Raw genomic sequence first — 24,768 nt, forward strand, 5'->3', positions numbered from 1 at the left:
GTCAATGAGAGGAGAGAGGAGGCCGTTCAGGATGTCACAGTTTGTGAATCTATGACTTTGAAGGTCTTCTCTCCTGCTTTATTACTGCTCCTGTTCTGTTGTCCTCCAGTCTTTTGTACGGAATACAAGCTGTAAAATTGCCTAATCCACTTCTTCTGCTGTTGTGTTACTCTGGGACTTTAATATTCATGTTGACACTAGTCTCTCGTACTCTTCAGTGTTGTGGTTTCATTCTGCACATTGATTTCCCCACACACAGTCATGTTCTCATTCTTGATTTGCTCTGTACCTCTGGACCTCGTACTGTTTTGGTTCTGTTGTTGGTTTTTCTGACCAGAAGCTTATATCGAGGTGTTAGTGTGCCATCTCCTAAATCTCTTGTTAAATCAACTGTTTCTTTCTGTAATCTCCGGGAAATAAAAAAAAAACCCACTCCATCGACCCTCATATTTTCTCTACCTCTCTTAAGATTTCATCTCTATCAGATATTTCTAAGCTGTTCTCTCCTAATCACTTGGCCACGCTCTCCAGCAGCACTGCTTCCGAAACACCCAATACTCTCCAAGCAGGTCTCCGTTGCTCCTTCCTCTCTGTGGTTCGGCCCAGAGCTCAGAGCTATGAAAACCAAAGTTGGGCATCTTGAACACCAGTGCAAGAACGCTGGCTTTACTGTTCTTAATTTCTTCACTGTGGAGGTCTCCGAGTACAAGGATGATGTGAATACTGTCCGTTGTTCTTGCAAGTTCTAAAATCATTTTGTCACGGGCTCCAAAATCTGTTTAACACAGTGAATAAACTTTGAACCTCCCCGATCATCCACTCCCAACTTCCCTGCTCAGTATGAAGTGTTCTTCATTATTTTTCAGGATGAATTAGCAATGTTTTCAGGACATTAAACCCCCCCAGGCTACTGTCCTGCAGAATCCTGAAAATGACCACATCTGAGTCTTCCACGGTCTGACATCAGGACTAAGTCGTCTTCCTTTGTGTCAGTTTGACCCAGCTCCATCTGACCCAGCTCCATCTGACCCAGCTCCATCTGACCCAGCTCCATCTGACCCAGCTCCATCTGACATCTCCATCTGACCCAGCTCCATCTGACATCTCCATCTGACCCAGCTCCATCTGACATCTCCATCTGACCCATCTCCATCTGACCCAGCTCCATCTGACCCAGCTCCATCTGACCCAGCTCCATCTGACCCAGCTCCATCTGACCCAGCTCCATCTGACCCAGCTCCATCTGACCCAGCTCCATCTGACATCTCCATCTGACCCAGCTCCATCTGACATCTCCATCTGACCCAGCTCCATCTGACCCAGCTCCATCTGACCCAGCTCCATCTCACCCAGCTCCATCTGACCCAGCTCCATCTGACATCTCCATCTGACCCAGCTCCATCTGACATCTCCATCTGACCCATCTCCATCTGACCCAGCTCCATCTGACCCAGCTCCATCTGACCCAGCTCCATCTGACCCATCTCCATCTGACATCTCCATCTGCTGTTCCTCTTCTGCTCCCCGTGCTCTTATTGCTCTTCTGAGTAGTCTGGGTTTCTCATTAGGTTCTATTCCTCCCACTCCCAAAATAGCTGATTTTACACCTATACTTAAGGAACCTGGGTTAGAGCCATCCTCAAGAGCCAATTACAGACCCCACTCCAATCTCCCTTATCTAACCAAAGCCTCACAGCCCCAAACTTTTTATTATCAGGAAATATTCAGCATTAATCCTTTCGGTTGTGGCGTTCACACTCTGCACGGAGTCAGCAGAGTCCGCTCTGTTAAGTGCTGCTAATGAAGTTCAACTCTCAGCTCATATGAGTTTCCTCTACATTCTTTTGGATCATCCGGCGACTTTTGATCCTGTAAATCATTATCTGTTGGTATTACTGGATTAGCTCTTAATTGGATATCGTCTTATTTTACAAATAGGCAACAATGCATTCTGATAGGCACACACAAATCATCCTGTGATGTTCAAGAAGTCTTCCAGGGACCTGTCCTTGGACAGTTGTACCTCGTTTAATTTCATATATTTCTCCACATGCCCAGATTCTTCGTAACCATGGCCTCAAATTCCACTGGTATGTGGATGACATTTAGATTTATATGAGCACTCTGCTTCCCCCATAAGTCCTGCCCAGGCAGTGAGCTCATCATTATCATCTAACTGCAGTACTTGAAACGTAATGTTGATTAAGATGGTTTTACTAGTAGGGCCTAAATTGCTGCTTTCCAGTTTGACTATTGATGGTGATGGTATTACTATCAAGTCCGCTCACGTTATTAAAAACCTCGGTTGTCTCCTCATCACTCAGCTCTGAACCCCATACCAACTCACTCACCGAACCTGCATTTTATCAGCTGTGCAATACTGCATGTCTGCACCCTGTGTTCAATGATAATGATGCAAGAATGTTGATAAATTCCTTCACTTCCCCCACATAGAACACGTTAACTCTCTTCTTTAGGGCCTCCCTGCTAAATTGATCGACCTCTTTCGGTACATCCAAGGATCAACAGCTAGTCCCCTCACATCTACAGAACATACTGCAGTGTCTCACCAGCACTTCAGCAGCTAACGCGCTACTTGTTACCTCCAGGATTAAGTATAGCATTTTTCTTCTAGGTCTCGGGGCTCTTCATGGTCTTGCTCCTGCACGTGTCTCTGGGCTCCTTCAGCTATAAGATCCCTCTTGTCCCTCTCTTGTCCCTCTCATCCCCTTCTGTCCTCTAGCTTCCTGCTGTCCCACCACTTTACTGATCATTAGGGTTTATCTCCCCAATGTAAAGTGTCCTTGGGTTTGTGAATGGCACAATTTAAATGGAATTGAATATTATTATTAAGAATGTTTTTCTTTGACTCAAGGTGTCCAGGATGTGAGTGCCTCAAATATTCTCAACTTTAGTCTTTAGTTCACTGAGCTCTTAGATGGGTCTCTCTCGGGTCCTGTACTCACCATATGGAGTCATACTTGGAAGCACAAAATGAAACCCAGGAGTAGTGGAACCACAAAACAGTTAACGACAATAACAAAGCATTTGAAGGACTGGATGCAGCTTCTAAAACGAGTCAACCAAATCTTTCTGCCGCAAACTTGTATGCTAATAGATGAGCCCTGGACAGCAAGCCAGTGAGAACAATTCTGCTTGCTATTTGCATAGAAGCTAAATAAAGCAATTGCTACACTTGTGAATAATGACTGGATGCTCTCCACAGCTATAGCCGATGACCGAAGTTCATGAGCTTTTTTTGCCTCAAGCAATGTATGGATCTTTGTTTAAAGTAGTTATGTCTATCTGCATATAAATACAATGCAATAACTTATTTTGTAGCCTTTTTATATATAGTCTATATACACAGTACAAGTAGCCAGTGGCCAAGCCTCAGGTTCTGAGCCATGATCAGGTCATTTGGGTGAAGCACTTATATGAACGATAAGATGTCTGTCTTTTTTTTTTTTTTTCTCAATGAGTCTAATTGGTGTAAATTAGTGCCACAAGGTCAAAAGCTTTCATTATCTGCCCTATCTGCTAGATTCTTCCTTTAGCTCATAATGTGACTGTTAAACCATGTTAACGTCCTTTATTAAAAACTTCAAACGTAGTTACACATTCATAAATGTCTAAATGTGGGTGAAAATTCATAATCACGTGTTCATCTTTCATAAATGGCACTGACGGCATTTGATCTCCTCCTTCTCTTGTAGGTGTATGAGCAGGATGACCTGAGTGAACAGATGGCCAGTCTGGAGGGCCTGATGAAGCAGCTGAATGCCATCACAGGCTCGGCTTTTTAACACGCGGGGCCAGGTGGACACACCCCAGAACCCGCACAGCAGAACTCGAACTCACACTCGAAGGGGAGCGGTGTACCTCGAACTGGGCCGGACCACTTTCGGACCCCCGCGGGTCTCACGCACCCCCGCTGCCAGACTTTTCATCCACTCCTCCGTCGCACGTCCGTCGGTCAACCGCCTGCGACGAGACAAAAAAAAGAAACATTTTTAAAATCACACAAAAGACTCTCCCAGGACGATTTTTAAATTTTATTTGTTTTTACATTCGGGGGTTCTGCTTCTGGGCCATGTCTCCTCCACCGTGGTGATCCTGGATGTTTCCGGGTATCTCGCCGTCTTGCTGCTTGGCTGGCTGCTGTCACTGCCCCAGTCAGATCGTGTTTGTGTATTGGCTGCAACAGCTATCCGTCAGCCTGTAGCTTTGGCGACCAGAAGCTGGTGAAGAGTGTGGACTCCACGCTCGGGGTCTCTCTCATACACACGTCTGCCCTCATCGTCTTCACTCAGGTCCTCTGCCACTCCCCTTCCCTACCTGCCCCACCCTTCCCTGCTCTGGCCCCGCCCCTCACCACTCTGGCCCCGCCCCTCCGCTAAGATCACCGCTACCTGCTTTTTGCCGGAACAACAAGCTTCGAAGTCAACAATGTCACCTCGCCAACATCTCGCAAGGTTCTTCCTAACCCGGTTTCTTCAAACCACAGATTATTCAGTGTGGCTTATGTGCTGCTTACTGAACAGAGGTGAAACTGTGCGTGCTCTTTCGCTCACACACACTCGGTGGTCCTTCATCTCATCTGTGATACGTCAAGGCTCGAGAAACAGTCTTCTTTCCTTTGGACATGGGAGACTGTATATTGTGGCAAAAAAAAAAAACAGTCCATTTTGGTACAAATATACCTCTGTTTTCCAAACTCACACCTGACCAATATTGTTGCAAAACTGTTCCCATAACCAAGAGGTCATTTTACTGTGAAAACAAATGCTTAACTTATGTACAATTATTACAGTGTATATATTTTTTACATTAACCAAGTCAGTAAAGGCTGCGACTATTTTTGAGGACTGTTAAAAAACAAAAACAAAAAAAAAACAAAAAAAAAACAAGAACAAAAACAAACAAAAAAACCTTTTGCAGCTTGTAGCTCCCCATAATCAATCCGTGCTGTCAGAATCACACAAAAACACACCCAGAAGGGGGCGGGGGGGGGTGGGGGGGTGGCCTATCACCGTGGTCACCGTGGAAGTGCTCTTTCTGCTCAGATTTTTTGCCCCTCTTCCTCTGGATGATGAAGGGGTGCAGGAAGAGAGGAGAGGAGAGGAGGGGGGAGAAGCCGAAGGAGTCATGAGGAGAACCAGCGTGGTCGGCGAGTTAACAGCGAGGCCCACTGCAGTGTAGACGCGGGCTCTTCTTTTGTGATTTTCTTCTCAGTACGCCATTCCAACCATTTTCTTTTACGTGAGCAAGAGAGACAGAAATGTTGGTAATGTGCCTATAGCTTTTCTTTCTTTCTTTTGGGTCTTGTCGATTGCATCGTTTGTCAGGGTTCTTTTTTATTATTATTATTATCATCATTATTGTACTTGTCTGAATTTGTTATACACACACGCAAACAAAATAAGTGTGGGTCAAACAGGAGATCCTGTGTCCCGTCACAGCAGTGGCCCCACATTTGATGCCTTTGATCTCGTATGCTAAACGTGTGTACTTTCCCCCATGGACAAACAATCACCAGAGCAACACAAGAAACCTGTTTTTTTTTTTTTTTATGTACAGCTCCATAGGACATTGGAAGGTGGAATCGTTAGTGAAAGGTTATTGGGGGGGGGGGGTCTTTTTGGTGTGGGTGGGTGAATGGGTTGTGGGGAAGAACAGGGTTTTTACCAGGAAATTTAATATATTGTTTAGATTGCTCCTCTCTTAATAATTTATGAAGGCAGTGTATACATACTGTAGGTTTATTTAGTCAATTAAAGCGAACAAACAAAAAACAGACTCCCAGTGCTCTCTGAAGCTCGTCCCAGTAGCAGTACAGAGAACATTGGGCTTCTCCCCTAAAGGAAGAGTGTCGACAACATAGTCGCGTCTCCGTGACGTACAGACCGTGGTCCAGCAGCCAATGGTCAGTGTCTGGATCTTCCTAGAAATCCTAAGATGAATTACCAGCACGGGAAAATAAAGAATGGCCTTCAGTGTCACTAAACTTGGCCTCATATGATCTATTCCGATCAACAATGAGTCACACAGATAAACTGTTTGGTTTGCATAAACTAATTTTGGAATCGACTCTTTTGTTTTGCCTGAAACGATGGTTTCGGCTCATTGTTTTATGTCCTCACATGGTATCCAGGATGAAATCCTCTGACAGACAGCTGTGTCATGAATTCTTCTCAGACTGCCATGTCATGAAATCCTCTGACAGACAGCTGTTATGAAATCCTCTGACAGACAGCTGTTATGAAATCCTCTGACAGACAGCTGTCATGAAATCCTCTGACAGACAGCTGTCATGAAATCCTCTGACAGACAGCTATGTTATGAAATCCTCTGACAGACAGCTATGTTATGAAATCCTCTGACAGACAGCTATGTTATGAAATCCTCTGACAGACAGCTGTTATGAAATCCTCTGACAGACAGCTATGTCATGCAGATGGAGTACCTAGCCAGACTACATGTCATATTTTAGGTGGCGAAGCATAAATGTCCAGTTAGCAGACATCTAGATACCTCATAGTTCATAGCAATGTGGCTTGTTAGATGGGATTTTACACAGATCTGCCAATTTGTAAATTTTAACTGGAAAAACAATTCTCCACCCCAATTTAATCCTTTGAAGTTAACACCCCACCAATACTGTGACATGAGCATTTTCTACCCTTATTTACCCTGAGGTGATTCTTTCTAACAGAAGTAATAACGTGAGAAGAATACATCTTCTTATATGTATTTTGACTTCATCCTTAAATTGTTCAATTTTAGCGTTGTTAACCAAATTAGAGTAGTCATTGAGCTATTAAAGTGTATGTTTTGTTGCTATTTAAAGGGAGGGGAGAACGTTGCATACCTTCTAACGTGAGAAAATCCCCTTGGCTGTTTCTACCCACACCGTTGTATACTATTGCTGGTTTTGTAACGCACTGTAGAACAGTCTAATGGTTCCTTTTTTATATAGAAATGTTATTTCAATGGTGCATTCTTTTTGTTTGATAAATAAAGTTTTTGATAATAAAAAGCTTCACTGAATGGTACTTCATTTCGACACCCTTGAAAGATCTCCGACAATGTTATTGTTAGTGTGTAGCGTTCACCTGTTTGCTTGCTTGTGTGTTTGTTTTTAAAAGGCATGATGTTGATCAAAAAAAAAAAAGCCCAAAACAACATGCAAGGACCCTGGAGCTCTCAAAGCTTCTTCCCTTGGTCTCTGGCTCTCAATCACAGCTAATATGACACTGCAGACTCCTCGCTGCCCAGCAGGGGGCGTGGAGCATGGCGGGCCTAGCTCTGCGTCCCACGCCAAGCTTGGTGTGGCCTGCTGCAGAGCAACAGATGCCCAGTAAATGGGTATGATTAATGGAGAACCGGGCCTGGCATATGCTGTACCAGATGCCAGGGCGTGCCAAAGGAGGAGGGTTCGGTAGGAAGTCCTGGGCCTCGTATCTCCTCGGCGCCACACGGTCTGTGAAGGCCGTTAAAAGGTGCATTGACACAGTCAACTGTGGGTTTACAGTGCCAAGTACTTCAGTGAAACTCTTACCATTTTATATATACAGTATATTGTGTTTTTTGCAATACAGGTTTTAGTTCATTTGTTTTGGGTTTTTGTTTGTTTGTATCAAACAAAGACTTGAGTTTTTTTCTAGATAGTGTATAGTATATAGTATTCTTTATAGTATATATACTTTGTACACATAGGAGACTGTCCTTCATAGCAAACGTAATGGCAAGAGGGGAAGATGGCATGAAGCAGACAGAAGGGTTTAAATACGACGTTATGAAAATTAGAAGTTTTCTGACCCCAAGAAAAGGACACACATACTCACAGAGAAGCTCTAAATCAAATTTATATTTTTCTACAAGCCACCCAAAACATTGGTTTGCAGTGGTGGAGGAACTATTGATTCGAAATAGTCAAAGCCGTCCACAGGTGAGGGGAGCGTTATCCTGCGTTGCGTCGGATTTAGCCTGCAAGCTAATGTAGACAGAAACATAACGTTACTAAATACGGCTTGTTTGCCAAATAACAATAGAAGCAACAGAATAAGAACATGCATAAAGCCATTATAATTGGAGAACTCGTACTTACACTCTGTATCCAGGTTTGATAGTTAGACACGCGGGTGAAGACGGTGGGTTTATTGAGCGTGTTGCAGCCAGCACTAGACACGAAACTGGTGAGTCCATGAACCACATAGATACTACCAGACACACAGTTGAGAGGACCTCCAGCGTCTCCCTGTAGGGAAAGAACGCGGGAAGAGAGACGAGAGTCGCCCGGTGAGCAGCCACGATTAGCCACAATTAGTGGATCTTTCACAAAATTTGTAAAAATGCAATTTCTCGTACAGTGCAAGCAGCATTACTTCCTCCACCAGCACAGATCATGTTGGTCTTAACGGTGGTGCCCCAGTAGGTACTGGAAGAGCAGGTAGCATAATCCACTACAGGCAGGTAGGCCTCCTTCAGCCTGGCGGAGTAAAAGCCCCCAGCTGCGTTCACAAGGCAGAGGAGGAAGACACAGGCATGAATTCATACGCTTTCAAATGGTAACGGACACAAAAGCGGCACAGCCTCAACGGACTGACCAGTGCTCTGTTTGCATCCCTGCTGTGAAACAGAGGTTCTTGACACTGCTCCATGAGGAACCGGCCACATTTTGGCTCTCTCCCAGCTCCTCGCATGACTCAGAAAGGATTCAGTGTGTTTTTTGGGTTTGCAGGCTCAGGTTTGTTGGGAGCTGGCAGGGTGCAAAAATGTGGATGGTGTGGAGGGCTGGATAACCCTGCTTTAAAAACAGTCAGATCAGTATTTTGTTCTCTTCTAACTGCCCTCACACCTTAGCCAGGTAATAGAGTTCTGCCAGCCCTTTACATGGGTCAGATGCATAAGGAGGCAGGAACAGAACAAAATCCTGGACCAGCACAGGATTCCTGAGGACTGGACTGAGAAACTCTGCTCTGAAAATCCATCATCAGTAAGACACAAAACCTCTGCTCACTCTGTGTGACTCCCCATCCGGTGGCGTAGCAGGTTATACCACCAGGAAGGATCTGGCCTGCCGTGGGCAGAGTTGCCAACTGCACGTTGGAGTTCAGGACGACCTCTGAGCTCAGACGGATCAGAGCGATGTCATTCCTGGGATCAAGAAAGCAAAAGCAGACGTTTTCAGTTTGGTGTCCTTACTCTGCACATGAGAGGAATGATCGATACTCGTGGTTGCACGTTTGTGATATACTACAAATCTGTCCTCTGACTGAACGCACGAGGTATATTATGCACAACAGACCCATATGCCAGGCTGCGGTTCCAGCTGGGGTGGAGGAAGATGGCACCAACTCCGTAGTACTGCTCCCTGGGATTCTCAGGTACACTTAAATCATAGTCCCCGAGCACAACCAGTGACACCGCTAAACTGCATGTGAAAATAATGGAGGGGAAAGTTAACCAGGGTATGAGGACACGGCCCAACACGGTATCATGAGACACTCGCTTACCCATCTACACACTGGGCGGAGGTCAGCACCCACTGCTTCCTAATCAAGACTCCACCACACACATGGTTGTAGCACGTGCCAACTTGCACTCGCAGAGACGCCTTCACAAACAAACAACGTTTAAGAAAGGAACAGAAACACCATGTGGCACAAGGAAATAAGAAATAAGGTCCCGGATGTAGCCATATAGCAACCGGGACCAATTGGCATGATTATATTGCTTCATGGTATTTACCTGCCATGGCCAGGATTGGGAATTGGCCTGATTACCACCAACAATCCGGTTCTGTTTGGGAGGTTCTGTTTGGCCCAGTGCTGTAGCATGGAGAAAATGTACAAAATGATTCACAGATATGACCAACAGATCATCAAGCTCAACAAAGATATACTGCAGTGTAAAACCATAATGAAAAAATTTTGTATTTATTTATTTAAGTATTAAGCTTTTACCGTAGTTATAAAGGTTGGGGAATTATTTTGTGAAATGTTCTAGAGCCCCATATGACACAAAAATTATGCCCTGGAATTATACCCTGTGTAACTCTATAGTATATAATATATAAATTATTTTATATACCACTGTCTGTAATTCTCAAAATAAGCATTTGTTAAAAAATATGCTATTATAAGCTTCTGCTGAAATAATAATTTAATGCTTTTTTAACAGACATACGCAACAGATAAAATCAACGACACATTTTGCACCGATATTCAATCCCTTGAATACGGAAGCACTTACCATGTGCTGCAAAAGCGAGCAAGAAGAGGACTTGGAGCATCTTTGCAGAAGATCGAGATGATGTGCAAAGCAGACAGATCCTCCACCCTTTATACAGTGAGGTGCTGAGATCAGGGTGGGGTCGGATTCAGGTTCTGCATCAATAGCATAAAAAGTGATTCTCTTGCACAACACGACCTCCAGTAAGTACATAAAAGGTTAAACCAGGAAGAATGAAATCCTTTTGTGAGTCCAGTAACAACACCCTCCAGATTGTGCATGATCACGGTACTGGCCCAGGGCATTTGCTAGGACATGAAGGCAAATAAAGCCTGGACCACAAGTACATTGTTTTGTGGCATGAAACCAGTCCGCTTACATCCCTTGCTGATACAATAATTCGTAACTGATTCTTGAACAGACTCTTCCTTCTGAAAAAAAAAAAACCACACTGGCTCATGTCCACAGCCAAACCATGTTTACATATGAAGATCTGTCCTGAATGTTCTGATATATAAAAACTAGTGGTGGGACTATAACGCGTTAATTTCGATTAATTAATTACAGGAAAATTAACAAACTAAAACAATTAACGCATTTAAGGCACGTAACGTAAATTGTTACACTGGCGGTATATAATGTTACTGGATCGAGGCAAACAGGAACGCACGCTTCAAAATTAAAGAGTTCAACGGAATCCGGCTTAAATTAAGCTCTGACTTCTTATTCTTCCAATATCCTCAACAAAACTTCCAAAATTAATCAACATTTTTGGTCAGAGTTCCAGTGTTCTGAAAACTGCTCTGTTTTCTGCACTCATCTATTGGTCATAAACAAGATGTTGAAGTTTATGATTATATTCATTGATTCATTCATCATTCAAACTTAAATTAATATTTCTCATGTTAAATACTGAAATGCGATTAATTTCGATTAATTAATTACAAAACTTCTAATTAATTTGATTAATTTTTTTATCGCATCCCACCCCTAATAAAAACATATAAGGATTTTTAATAACATATCTGTGGTGTGACTGCTGAGCCATTACAATTTAAGATATTCGGATTGATGGGGTGGGATTACCCCAGTTCTTCAGGCCGAAAGTGATGCTATGCTAAACAATATCAGTAAGATTTCTTACAAGTCTGCCGCACAAGATAGATAGATAGATAGATAGATAGATAGATACATCCATCCATCCATCCATCCTTCCATCCATCCTTCCTTCCTTCCTGATCCCAGAGGAAAATTCTTGTGACAATAAATAAAGTTAGAAAAACACACAAAGACGTAGCTACTGGAAAAGTCAGCCACTCGCGTCGGAAAAAGGTATAAGCAAAGAAAGGGTTAATACCATTTAGAAAATAGTGAATAATGTGTACAATTATTACATGAAAAACTTGCTCAAGAGTTCAAAGATAAGAAAAGATTTCATTAATTTACTCATTAATAGAATATAAAATAAAGGTTAGTAGATTTAATTTCAATCAATAATTAAGTTATTAATTATACTCCATATATTGGATCTGGGATAAAATTCTAAGATATTGTGTTCTCAGTGTTATTGAAAATCCTTTGGCTGTTTCTACACCTTATGAGAAATCAACTCAACCATTCAGTTCAAGCTCAAACCTGTGTGATGCATTTTATGGTACTATAGGAAGCTTTTTCATGACCTAGGGTTGGGGTTAGGGCTATCATGACCAATTATGACTTTATCCTCATAAAACACACAGTGTAGAAACTTCTCAAGAATCCACAGTATTTAAAACTATCAACAGAAATAGAACTTCCTGCCTACTGCTTATTTGAGTGAAATGACAAAACCTTATACAATATAATGTATCTAGCAGCAGCTGTGAATCAGGAAAATAAATATAGATGCAGAACATCTATGCAGCTGTGTGGTTCAGGTAGCTTCTGGTCACCTAAAACCATCTAATGCTGACTGGGTCATCGCAGTACGATGAAACATGACCTCAAGGTTTCCATCTTTCTTCCAACACGTGGTTGACGAGACTCAAGGTGATTGTGATTCTCACAATGTTGCGTTTTAGCTGGTTGACAAGTGGCCAGCTCACATTTGGTTTTTATTGTTTGTTTATTGTTTAAACTTGTTTTCATTAAGATGAAAGGGATTAAATAAGATGAAATAATATCTCCCTTTGTGTCCTAGTTAGAGGAAACATGTGCTTTCTTCCTTATTTTGATTAAGATCAGTGTCAAGTTACATTTCATAAGGAACCCATACTCTCTCGAGGACATGCTCACATGAATGAATGAGGACTTAGTGGCATCAGTGGGAATTTATTATTACCACTCGTGCGATAGAACACGTTAGATAGAACACGTTTTCAATTCAGGACCATCATGTGCTTTGCTTTCAACTGGGCTTTACACGGCAACATCATTTTACTAGGTCACTCACACTGAATCTAGCCTACTCTACGTTACAGCGGCTTGTTTGCGGTAAATATCTGATTTTTGTTTTAATTAGAAAGTACATTCTGATTTCACAAATGGGACAATGATCTCTGTATTGAATTATTCTTTCTTCAACACTATGAAACTGTATGTATATTGAAATATATATATATATATACTGTATATGGTGGTGTAACCCGTTTTTGCCCTGCAGGCCTTCATAAGGATCAGATGAAATTAGACCTGACCCCTGTTCTCTTCCTCGTGCTTCTCTTATGTTGCTGTGTTACATTAGCCAGGTCTGGGTTCTGTACATTAGCCAGGTCTGTAGGTTCGGGCCTGCATGGGAGGGGCTCCTTTGCTAATCCTATTCAGTCTGAGCCATGGAGAATGCAGAAGTTGCCTCCCTTCTCAAATTTAATACAGCCTGTCCTGGCACAGGAGGCCACAAGTCCATAAACACTCACCATTTAACCAGTTTATTAGGAAGATTTACAGTGCTCACACTCACTGACCTCTGTATTAGCACCACACACAAACACACACAAATGAACAACATTATTAGTTATAGCTTAATACCATGTGGAAATTTTGCTTTCTGAACTGCTAAAACGTTTTGGTGCATCGATTCAACAAGGTTCTAGAAACATTCTTCTGAGCTTTTGGATTGTGAACCGGTGTCTGTGGAGACCGTTTGACCACTGCAAACTCTGTCACGTTCATCTGAGATTTATCCTGCAGGATGTAGCCATCAGATGATGGGTCCACAGTGGTTATAAAGGGATGGACATGGTTGGCACCAATTCTCGGGTAAGTTGTCGGGGTTTGAGCAATTGGTACTAAGAAGTCCAAAGTGTTCCAAGACAATATGCCCCTCACACCACTGCACCATCTCCACCAGCCTGCACCACTGATGCAAGCATGGATCCATCCTGCCTCCATCCGAATGTCAGAGCAGAAACGGAGACTCGTCAGACCACACAATGTCCTCCCTCTGGATCTTCCACTGGCTAATTTTGGTGAGGCTGTGCGAACTTTAACCTCACCTGCTCGTTCTGTAGCTCATCTGCTTCCTGGTTCAGACATGCTCTTCTGCAAACCTCGGTTCTAACTAGCCGCTATTTGAGTTACGGCTGCCTCAAACCAGTCTGACCACTGACCTCGGATGTGTGGCATCTACAAGGCAGTTTTCACCCTGCTGCTCACTGAATATTTTTTTTTCCTTTTTTGTAAACCCTGGAGACAGCTGTACACGAAATTCCCAGCAGGTCAGCATATTCTGAAATACTCAGTCTAGCACCTGTGCAGATAGTAGTTAGGGAGCAAGACACAAGTGCTGAAAATGAGCGTTTATTCTTCATAATAAAGAATCAGACAGATGCAGAAAGACACAGTGGTGAACTGGCTACATACAGTAACAGGAACAAGCTGGTGGTGAAGCTCACAGTGCAGTTACACAGCAGAATGGCAGAAATCCTCAAGGCACCTAGAGAACCACGAGCAGCATGTAGCTCACAGCAGCAGGTGAGTGGACCTGTGGGCCTGTGGTCTGTAGGGACCCGTGGACCTGTGTTAATCCCGCCCTGCTCGTTTGTTTCGTTAATTCCTTGTTTGTATTTCCCTAGTCTAGTTATCTGTGGTTTTGTTCACTTTGTCTATCCGTCGGTTCGTGCGTTGTTCTGTCAGCCTGTTTAATTGCTAGTCCGTGAGTCTTCCCTGTTCTTGTTTCAAGATGTCTGTTCATGTTTCGTGTCTGGATTGCCTGCCTGCTATGACCCCTGCCCGTTTGTATGACTTTGATTTTGATATTCCCTTTATTAAATCTCGCTCCTCTCAGCACTTGTGTCCGTCCTCTCGCTCCGCTGCGCGAGCAGCGTTACATAACCACGGATCTTACCAGGACACAGCGAGGGAGCGAGACTCCGGTGAGTTTAGTCGCTGTAACGAGTTGTTGGCTGCTTCCGTGCAGTTTAACTCTCGTGTGTTACAGCGTGAACGAGCCGGAGACAGGAATACCCCTGGCGCTGTGGGAACAAGGAAGTCTCGTCGCAGACCGAAGAAAGCGCAGTCACTTTTAATTTCGACTGGCTTTCACGACGAGACTCGAGCGCTCTGTGTCTGCCCGGCTTGGCGAACACTACAGGCAGGAGCAACCTGTAGTGCAAGTTGCGGGCAGACGGATTGAATGCACAGACGAGTGTTGGCTTAACCCTCGGTTGGCTCTCGATGGCCGCTGCGAGCTCCCGACGCCTCAGAGGAGGCGGAGCCATCGCAGAGAGAGCCACCGAGGGGCTTGTGTGTCTGTGTGTTCTTCCAGGCTCGCCCAGGACCCCAGTGACGCAGACCTTCCTCCGCTGATCCCGGAAGCCGCTCCCCGAAGGCTCCCAATGAATTTTTTGGGGGGGAGTACTAGCCACTCACGGCAAGAGTGGCCGGCTCAGATCCGGGAGGACGTCGGTATGGTGGCTCCACCCCCCGAGGACGTCGGTATGGTGGCTCCGCCCCCCGAGGACGTCAGTATGGTGGCTCCGCCCCCCAAGGACGTCAGTATGGCGGCTCCGCCCCCCGAGGACGTCAGTATGGCGGACACGCCCCCCGAGGACGTCTCGTCACGTCGGCAGCCTGTCCCCACGACTCAGGAAGGGTCGTCCACGCCGGTTCCTGTCCCCGCTGCCCGTCGGCAGTCCACGCCGGTTCCTGTCCCCGCGACCCGGAGGAGGACCACGCCGTTTCCTGTCCCCGCGACCCAGGAGGGGTCGTCCACGCCGGTTCCTGTCCCTGCTGCCCGTCGGCAGTCCACGCCGGTTCATGTCCCCGCGACCCAGGAGGGGTCGTCCACGCCGGTTCCTGTCCCTGCTGCCCGTCGGCAGTCCACGCCGGTTCCTGTCCCCGCGACCCAGGAGAGGTCGTCCACGCCGGTTCCTGTCCCCGCCACCCAGGAGAAGTCGTCCATGCCGGTTCCTGTCCCCGCGACCCAGGAGAGGTCGTCCACGCCGGCTCCTGTCCCCGCTGCCTGTCTGCCGGCTCCTGTTCCCGCGGCCGCGCCTGTTCCCGCTGCCCGCCGCCCGGCCGCGCCTGTGCCCGCTGCCCGCCGCACGGCCGCGCCTGTGCCCGCTGCCCACCAGCGGACCCCGCCTGTTCCCGCTGCCCGTCTGCCGGCCGCGCCTGTTACCCCAGAGACTGTGCTGAGAGACCAGTGCTGCCCCCTGCTGGGCCTGGACTCTTTGTGCCCCCTGCTCTGCCCTGTACTCCTGTCTCTTTGCCCATGCTCCCCTTGCTCCCATGTTCTGTCCCTGGTTTTGTGTTGGTCCCGGTTCCTGTGTGTGTGCCTGTTCGTGTCCTTGTGTCCGACCCTGTGTCTGGTTGGTTCCTCCAGGTCCCTGTCCCCGTGTCTGTTCCCCAAGTCATTGCCCACTTTGTACCCGTGCCTGTCTCTGTTGTCAATGCTGTCTTTGCCTCCGTGTTCTCCTCTGCCCTGTCCCCTGGCCCGACTCCCGTGTCTGTTCCCAGTCCTGCTCCCGTGCCTCGCCCTGTCCCTGCCTGTGACACCATACCCCAGCCCAGCTCCTGGCCGGTCTCTGGTTCCCCTGTCTCTGTCCTGCCTCTGTCTCCTTGTCCTGCTTTGTCCTGTCCTAGTCCGGTTCCCTGTCCTGTCTGCCCTTGCGTGCCCCGGAGTGGCACGCTTTGAGGGGGGGTACTGTCACGTATGGCTATCGCTCCAATGTCTCTGTCATCGTGATTCTGTCGTTCCTTGCCCGTTAATCCCGCCCTGCTCGTTTGTTTCGTTAATTCCTTGTTTGTTTCCACGCCCCAGTGTCATTGCCATCACCTGTCCCTAGTTAATTTCATTGTATATAAGTCCCAGTATTTCCCCAGTCTAGTTATCCGTGGTTTTGTCTATCCGTCGGTTCGTGCGTTGTTCTGTCAGCCTGTTTAATTGCTAGTCCGTGAGTCTTCCCTGTTCTTGTTTCAAGATGTCTGTTCATGTTTCGTGTCTGGATTGCCTGCCTGCTATGACCCCTGCCTGTTTGTACGACTCTGATTTTGGTATTCCCTTTATTAAATCTCGCTCATCTCAGCAATTGTGTCCGTCCTCTCGCTCCGCTGCGCGAGCAGCGTTACAGACTTAATTGATTTAAATCACCTTTCTTGCATTCTGATGCTTGGTTTGAACTTCAGAAGTTCATCTTCACAATGTTTACATACGTAATACCCAATAAACTGACATGTGTATGTATGTATATATATATATATATATATATATATATATATATATATATATATATATATATATAAATAGAGAGAGAGAGAAAGAGATTTTTTTTTCTTTCTTTCCCAATCTGCTTTAGTACACGTCTGGGACTATTTGCATAACTACCGACACAACATATATTGGTGTTGCATGTGTAATCCATCAAAAAATGACCAAAACCTTGAATAAAACATATGCTAAGACATTCATTCATCTTCTAAACCACTTAATCCAGTCCAGGGTCACAGGGGACGGCAACCTATACTGGCAGCACAGGGTTGAATGCAGGAACCAACCCTGGACATAACAGCAGCCTGGTTCAACACACGCATACACAGGAGACAATCTGCCCATGGCCTTAACGCTTAAGAACTGTGCTGAAATGCTTGCATGGTATAAGTTCAGTCTCAGCCTCACTCTCAGCCCATCATACATTCCCCCCAGTCTATCTCAAGGCTAGCCGTCCCATAATTCATCTCACTGGGAAGACTAGAGTATGGGCTTTGTGTTGTATGTTGTAAACCATGCTTACTAAATAAATGTGACTTTGACTCTGGCAACCACCATGTGGGAACAGCCAGGACTGAGGAAGACGTCCGTCCATCAGTCGAAGACGCTGATTGCACTGTGTTCAGCCCCTGTCCACTGGGAAGAGAGTCAGGAGAAATACTGCTCAAACTATATCAGTCATGACCAGGAGACTGTGACCAGCAGACTCACCTTATCATCCCGTCACCTTAGGTTGGAACGTCACAACCCACAACTCCCCTGGACCAATGCCATGGGGCAGTATACCAAAAGTGTTCTTAAGCAGGGGCTCATTGCAGGTTACATCAATTATATACTTGATCTACTTGAGCCTGGAGGACCATGTTCTTCACACGAGAGCTGTATCAGCAAGGCTCCTGGATCACTGGTTAATGGTGAAGGTGAAGAAGATTTGATCTAACGTGTGTTTACGTTTTAGGTTAAGCCTTATCCCCTGAAGGTGCACACGAGGAAATGAGGAAGGTTGAGGTGATGTGAAATTGGCTGAGACAGTGCAAGAGCTACAGTGTTTTTTCAGGGCTTTTTCAAAACCTCTGTGGACACTCCCACACCAGTTCTCATGCGGGATGGTGTTGGAGGGCCATCCTGGGCTACTCTTGTAGAACAAAGGGCTCCAGAATCTGACTGGAAGGGTTGCAGTTTGGAGATACTGTGTCTAAGTACACCATACCCAAGACAGACTTCCATCATTCCACCCAGATCATAATGCTGAATCTGAGTGAAGGTGTCCACACACCCCCCCCCCTCCCCCCAGCACTCGTCCTCCCCTGAGCACACACACTCGGATCCTGTTACTGCCAACCTGTCCAGTGCCATGTGCAGTGCCATCCCGTGTTGACTGTGCCACCTCAGCCCTGAGTTTGTACCCCATCACGCTGAGTTTTGTCCTGATGCTAACCTCCTCTCCACATAGCTGAAGCTGGCAGACGCCCACTAGGTTCAGGGAAAATTCAGGAGTAAATCTGGAACAGTACACAACCCCCCTGGCTATGGGGTGGCCCCCGTCAATATGACACTATTTCCTTGTACGTATTGTATTTCCTTGTAGAAGAAGGGGCTCATCACTTTGGAGCTGTTCTGGCCTTTGTCCTCTGGCCAGACATTTGCATCCGACTTCGTCTGTCTTGCCCAGGAGGTACACAGAAAAAATACAGCAGAGTAATGCCTCATTACGACTATTTCTACAAGGAAATATATATAGGAAGAAAAGCTGATACCCTGATACGAGGCCTGGATGCTTCCTCTGTATGTCTTCAGACTAATCGATACAGAGTGCTTTGTCTGTCTGGTGTCTTGTCCACTGAAAAACAAACGAAAATAGCACAGGTAACCTGTGGTTGGTTTTTCACAGTCCCACCAGACAGAACTGCCAAATAATCAGTGGTATCCCATGGCCACTATGTGCAGGTTCAAATGGGCTTTGGTTGCAGTGTTATAGACTGTGTGCAGTGGGTTTTGGTACTACCCACTGTGCGAGGCATCTGTCCCTGGGTCATTAAGTCCGTTCCTTCCATCAGTTATGGCCATTTGCTGCCTTATCCACTAAGCACTCCATACAGCAGCCATGGTATGTGAACAGAATGGTCAGATGCATTAACTGACCAAGGTGTGTGTGTGTGTGTGTGTGTGTGTGTGTGTGTGTGTGTGTGTGTAGCCTCTTAATGTGCCAGTTAGAAATATTCATTAAGATGAGCTTTAGCTGATGAATATAAATAGATGAAAAACAGTCAGTCTCCTGCATTAAAGCCCAACATCTGGCCAAAGATAAGACTTGGATTGGAGACTAAGGCTGACCTCAGTCATAAAGTCAGGGTCAAGTGCAGGTCACAGTGGGCTACAGCTAGAGCATCTGTCTAATTCTGCCCATTACCCTCCACCAGGCACTCTCAGACTGCCACACGCTCAAGGGCAGCGCGTTCTCATATTCCAGAGCTCGCTGAAAGGCCACACGTATGACTGATGTGGCAGAGCAGTCGGTCCCAGAATTAAGTGTGCGGTGCATTCTAAAAGGATCTAACACGGTACACATCCGTCATAAACTGGAGCATCTCAGACACGGAGAGATTCAATACTGCTCAGTCAAAGAGCAAAACTACGTTATGCTTAAAAATGGATTTAAATTTAGCAGTGTCTAATTAAACATGCATCTCGTCACAGATCAATCCATTTGATTAATCCAGCTAATTGCCTACAAAATGACCAGCAGCAAAAATCTTTTTGTGGAAACCTAGCTCGTTTGTATAATGGCTTCCAAACTGTGTTGTAATTATTTGTAATGAAATAAAGAGAATAACATAACAACATACATTTTTGAATTAACCAAGTTAGATATTAGAGTCTGTCTGCAATACAGCAAGTTAGAGATTAGAGTCTGTCTGCAATTTTAAGCAAAACAAGTAAATAAATGATACCAAACATGGCTAGAGACATTTCGTCAGACGGCTATGAACCTAAAAACACAAAACCTAACCAGTACACTCCCAAACCTCAACCAGCTGTTCTGACCATGGCGATAATGATCATAATCAAAATATTATAATGATCATAATCATAAGATTAAAATAGCTGAGATAACAATAAGTTCCCCTATTTATGCAGCACTACCACTCTTATAGGGTATCTACACTGTATCTTCTGTCTCTTCCAGTTCACAGCAGTGATATTTAGCCATGTCGTATTTTAGCATTAAGACCTGTGTTCAGAGCTCTGCAAATGCCAAACCATTCTTGAAGGGCTGCGATGCTGTTAGGTGTGTGGCCGACATGGCGAACGCCTGTTCCCTTCTTCAGACGACACACACGCCGTCATGACCACAGCTCCACCCTGGCCTGGCCGTTCCTTGTGCTTTCTGGTTTTGGTTTTCCTGTTTTTAAGCCTTCACGTCTGATGTGTAACTCATGTGTCTAGTTTACTTTCATTATTCTGTCTATTTAAGCCCAGTGTTGTCTGGATAGTTGCTGGTTATTGGTTGATCATTAGGTCCTGTGTCCTCGTCCACACTTTGGTATATCGCCGTCTCTGTGATGGCTTCGTTTGTGATGTCTCTCGTTTAGTTTGTTTCTGTTTTAGCTCCACCTCCGATCACGCTTGGTGTTTGACTTGTTTTGTCTAGTCCCTTCTGTTTATTGAAGGTTGTTCTCCACATGTAATCTGTAAGCCACCTTATTCCTACCACTCAAACCAAAGCTACATGTTTACATGGACACAGACCACAGACAGCACGCCAATTCAGGGACACTCACGTTCCCAAATACGGACAAATGTCCAAATCTACAAAAGAAATAGAAATCAATCCGTTTTTTTTCCTCTTAGGGCCACTGTGATGCACTCATACACCATTCAGTCGCCCACAAATGGCAACGTCATACGGATTGATTGATCAGCTCCACGTTTCAATTCTTCCACCTCCATGTCACTATATATACAGTGCGTAAAGTAGGGAGAATTCAACAAACCCCCCCAATCCCCCCCATTCACTCTATCTTATGTCAGATTTAATGGTGGAAGTTACACTCCATTAACCAGGCAGCACCTCAGAGCCTGGCCTGAGCAAACCTTCTTACTCAAGAGTGTTGTTCAGGGCACGACGTACTCATGCAGACGGCAAGAGAAATATCTGCAGCACAGCAGGCAGGCATGTCACTGACAAACACGGGAGGTCTTATTCTTACACACACACACACACACACACACACACACACACACACACACACACACACACACACACGCAGGTACACTTTGAATCAGCAAGGATCATTACAATGGAAACACTGGGGGGTTTTCACACATATCCAATTTCTTCAGGCAACAACATTTAAGCCCAAAACATTTTTTTGTTTTAAAGGATTAAAAGGTCTGATGCCCTTTCAGATTAAAAGGTCTGATGCCCTATCAGATTAAAAGGTCTGATGCCCTGATACCCACGGTTTTGAGCACTAGCAAATCCAATTACATTGCCCATAACTGATCTCTCAGCCAACAGTCAGCAATGTCTTTTTTATGTATGCAAATTGGTAACAGAAAGAGGCTTTTTATTATTCTCTTATTTTGTATTAAACATCTTATACAACACCAATACTCTATATCAACAAAAATTATATACATAGCATGTCCAGCAATATGCACATAACTGCTTTCTCCTGAAATCATGGCTATTAACAGGAAGCTGTTTTGTCCAGGAACAGCCTGTACTCTTCTGGGAAGTCTTTCCACGAGGTGTTGTATTGGATCATCGCTTCAAGGATCCAAACGGCCATGGAAATACGGTGAGGTCAAGCACTGATGTTAGCTGGCTAGCTCTGACTCTGACCGCAGCTCCTCCCACAGGTGCATGATGGGATTGAGGTCAGGGTCCTGAGCAGACCAGTCAAGCTCTTCCACTCTGCTCTCAGCAAACCATTTCTGGAAGGGCCTTATCATATCATAGAGAAGTGGGAAAGGAGCCATATCCCCAAACTGCTGGCACGAAGTCAGAAACACAAACTCCAGCGCTGCTCAATTCTTATTCCTTATTCTGACTGCTTAAACGTTCCACCTTACATTTACCTCGGAGTAAGGATCTGATTTCATGGCTAGTTAGTTTGATGAATTGTTAGCTATTACAAAAACCTGGACAGGCTTTACATTTAGGAATCCTTGGAATGGATATCATGTAGTACACTGTGGTGTGCAGCTTTTTGAAATTCCCAACCATTTCCTAGCTAAGCTTCCTCCATCATATGACAGCTCCAGACACTGAAGGATTCGGGGAGCAGTTTGAAAGCACCACATGTTTTCAAGGTCCTGCCCACACGGCCACACAGGGCTACTTGGGGAAAAGCACTAACTGCCCTGCTAAGCGAGGTCCCAAGCCCACGATTAGCTAGTGCCAGTGTGATTGACAGGGGATAGCTTTTTTGGCTTTTTGCCATCCCACACACCCAGAGAGCAACAGTGATTTTGATCTCTTGAATGCCCGGCCACAGATGGCTGTGGCATCATCAGAGATCTAAACAGTGAAGTCCTGATGACAGGGCAAATGCTTTTCTGTTGTACCATTGAGGAGTGGGTAGTGTTAAGCTCTGACATCACTGGACCTAGTTGCCCTAGTCTGAGCTATGATTAACACGCCCAAACCAGTGCTGCTCATCCACCAGATGTTTTGAGTCAGAAAGTGTTCTATGGGAATAGCCCGACCCAGAATTGTCTGCAGGAGAGTCATACATCAATGTGTGAATCATCACTGAAGAGCAGTGATGTTCAACTTGTTGGCCACAGCCCCCAGTGGCTCATGGTGGTACTTCTATCGTTTATTTATGTTTATTTATCTTTTTTCACAAATGTTTTATGCCTGTGTTCAAAGTAAAAATTATTTCGATGTACATAGACATTTCTACAAACATAATTTCACATGTAACAGATATGATGCAAATTATTTGCAAAAATAAAAACATATTTAGGTCAAGCATGTTGAGTGGTCTGCCATACTACAATCACATGACTAACAAAGTAGGATTGCAGGATTAGAAAGCTAATTAGTGTGAGTTTGAGGGAAATGTTTCTATCATCTTGAATGAGTTTTACCCATCATAGATAAATGGTTGAAAACACAACAAAAGGTCATGAAAACTGACAAAGCCAAGCATAAACCAAAAACAAAGGAAATATTCAGAATATATGCTTAGTGTTTATTTTGTTGTGTGATAATGCAATTGGGATTTGATGAGCTACACTGACTGTTGTGCTGTATTTGTTTAGATTTTAAATGGTTGATTAAGTTTTCATGTGGGTCGTAGAATGTGTTGTGTTGGGTTAAGTGGGCTGTGAGTTGTTGGGAACTAGGGCTTTGTATTTGTACAGTTCCCCAGTGTAAGGTGACGTTCCTGTTACTCTAACCAGTGCTATATATATATAGTCATGTGTGTGTGTGTGTGTGTGTGTATGCTGTATGTATGCTGTATGTACTCTGTATGTATGTTGTATGTATGCTGTATGTATACCATATGTATGCTGTATGTATATGTATGCTGTATGTATACTGTATGTATGCTGTATGTATGTTGTATGTATATTGTATGTATGCAGTATGTATATTGCATGTATGCTGTATGTATGCTGTATGTATACTGTATGTATGCTCTGTATGTATGTTGTATGTATGTTGTATATATACTGTATGTATGTTGTATGTATGTTGCATGTAAACTGTATGTATGCTGTATGTATGTTGTATGTATGTTGTATGTATGCTGTATGTATACTGTATGTATGTTGTATGTATGCTGTATGTATACTGTATGTATGCTGTATGTATGCTGTATGTATGTTGTATGTATGCTGTATGTATGCTGTATGTATGCTCAATCAATCAATCAATCAAATTTTATTTATATAGCGCTTTTTACAACAGTTGTTGTCACAAAGCAGCTTTACAAGTGCCGAGTCCTAGCCCCCAGTGAGCAAGCCAAGGGCGACAGTGGCAAGGAAAAACTCCCTAGTTTTTTGCATGAGGAAGAAACCTTGAGAGGAACCAAGACTCAGGGGGGGAACCCATCCTCCTCTGGCCGACACCGGTCACCATGACAACAACAACAATTTAGACAGAAAGAAGAGAAAGAAAATGAAAAATATGTAATAATGTCCATCATGATGTATGCATCCGGTTAGGCAGGAGGTGGCTGGCTCAGGATGGATCGCTGGTCTCCTCATCTCATTATTCCTCAAACAGGCGGGCAGCCATGTGGAGAAATGAAACAGGGAAAATTAGCTCTGTATGAGGACATATACAGGACAGGTAAAATTATAAACATTTCCGGAGTGTGGCAGCAACTCCGGCATTTAGTTAAATTATTACAGCCTAGCTAAAAAGGCAGAACCAGAAGGTAACATAGGCTTGGGGGTATTCTGAGACAATGGCATCCGTCCACTGCACTGTCAACAAACTTGAGTGACCACGAGCAGTGACAGGACGACAGCACCAGCGCCCCAGTCTACCATAAAACCCTTTGTCTATGAACCCCTGGATCTGTACTTTTATCTAAGGGGGATATTAATTATCAAACGCTAAACTAAATAAGTGGGTTTTCAACCTAGACTTAAAGATTGTGACTGTGTCGGAGTCCCGGACGCATTTAGGAAGATTATTCCAAAGCTGGGGGGCCTTACAAGAAAAGGCTCTTCCCCCTGCTGTTACCTTATTAATTTTTGGAACTAATAAAAGACCAGCACCCTGTGATCTTAGTGGGCGTGGGGGTTCGTAATAGGAAATAAGTTCCTGAAGGTACTCAGGAGCAAGCCCGTGCAATGCTTTATAAGTTAATAAAAGA

General features: G+C 44.7%; 2 protein-coding genes across 2 annotated transcripts in view; one reads left to right on the top strand and one right to left on the bottom strand.

Moving 5' to 3' along the window:
• dcc (DCC netrin 1 receptor) overlaps positions 1-4,967 on the top strand; it is a 111,378-nt gene extending 106,411 nt beyond the window's left edge. Inside the window, exon 27 of the mRNA XM_077011378.1 lies at positions 3,717-4,967. Coding sequence (XP_076867493.1) covers positions 3,717-3,806 — 90 coding nt within the window. The 3' untranslated portion in view covers positions 3,807-4,967. The remainder of the gene's footprint in view (positions 1-3,716) is intronic.
• A 2,883-nt stretch (positions 4,968-7,850) lies between these two features.
• On the bottom strand, positions 7,851-10,404 carry LOC143518696 (elastase-1-like). Its single transcript, XM_077011379.1, has 8 exons — positions 10,258-10,404; positions 9,754-9,833; positions 9,519-9,619; positions 9,311-9,436; positions 9,023-9,159; positions 8,371-8,513; positions 8,111-8,260; positions 7,851-7,996 (listed from the first exon to the last, which is right to left on the bottom strand). Exons 1-8 carry the CDS (start codon positions 10,295-10,297, stop codon positions 7,985-7,987), a joined length of 789 nt encoding a protein of 262 aa, XP_076867494.1. The 5' UTR covers positions 10,298-10,404; the 3' UTR covers positions 7,851-7,984.
• Between the last annotated feature and the right edge of the window lie 14,364 nt (positions 10,405-24,768).

The sequence above is a fragment of the Brachyhypopomus gauderio genome, chromosome 7 (assembly GCF_052324685.1).
Source record: "Brachyhypopomus gauderio isolate BG-103 chromosome 7, BGAUD_0.2, whole genome shotgun sequence".
NCBI lineage: Eukaryota > Metazoa > Chordata > Actinopteri > Gymnotiformes > Hypopomidae > Brachyhypopomus > Brachyhypopomus gauderio.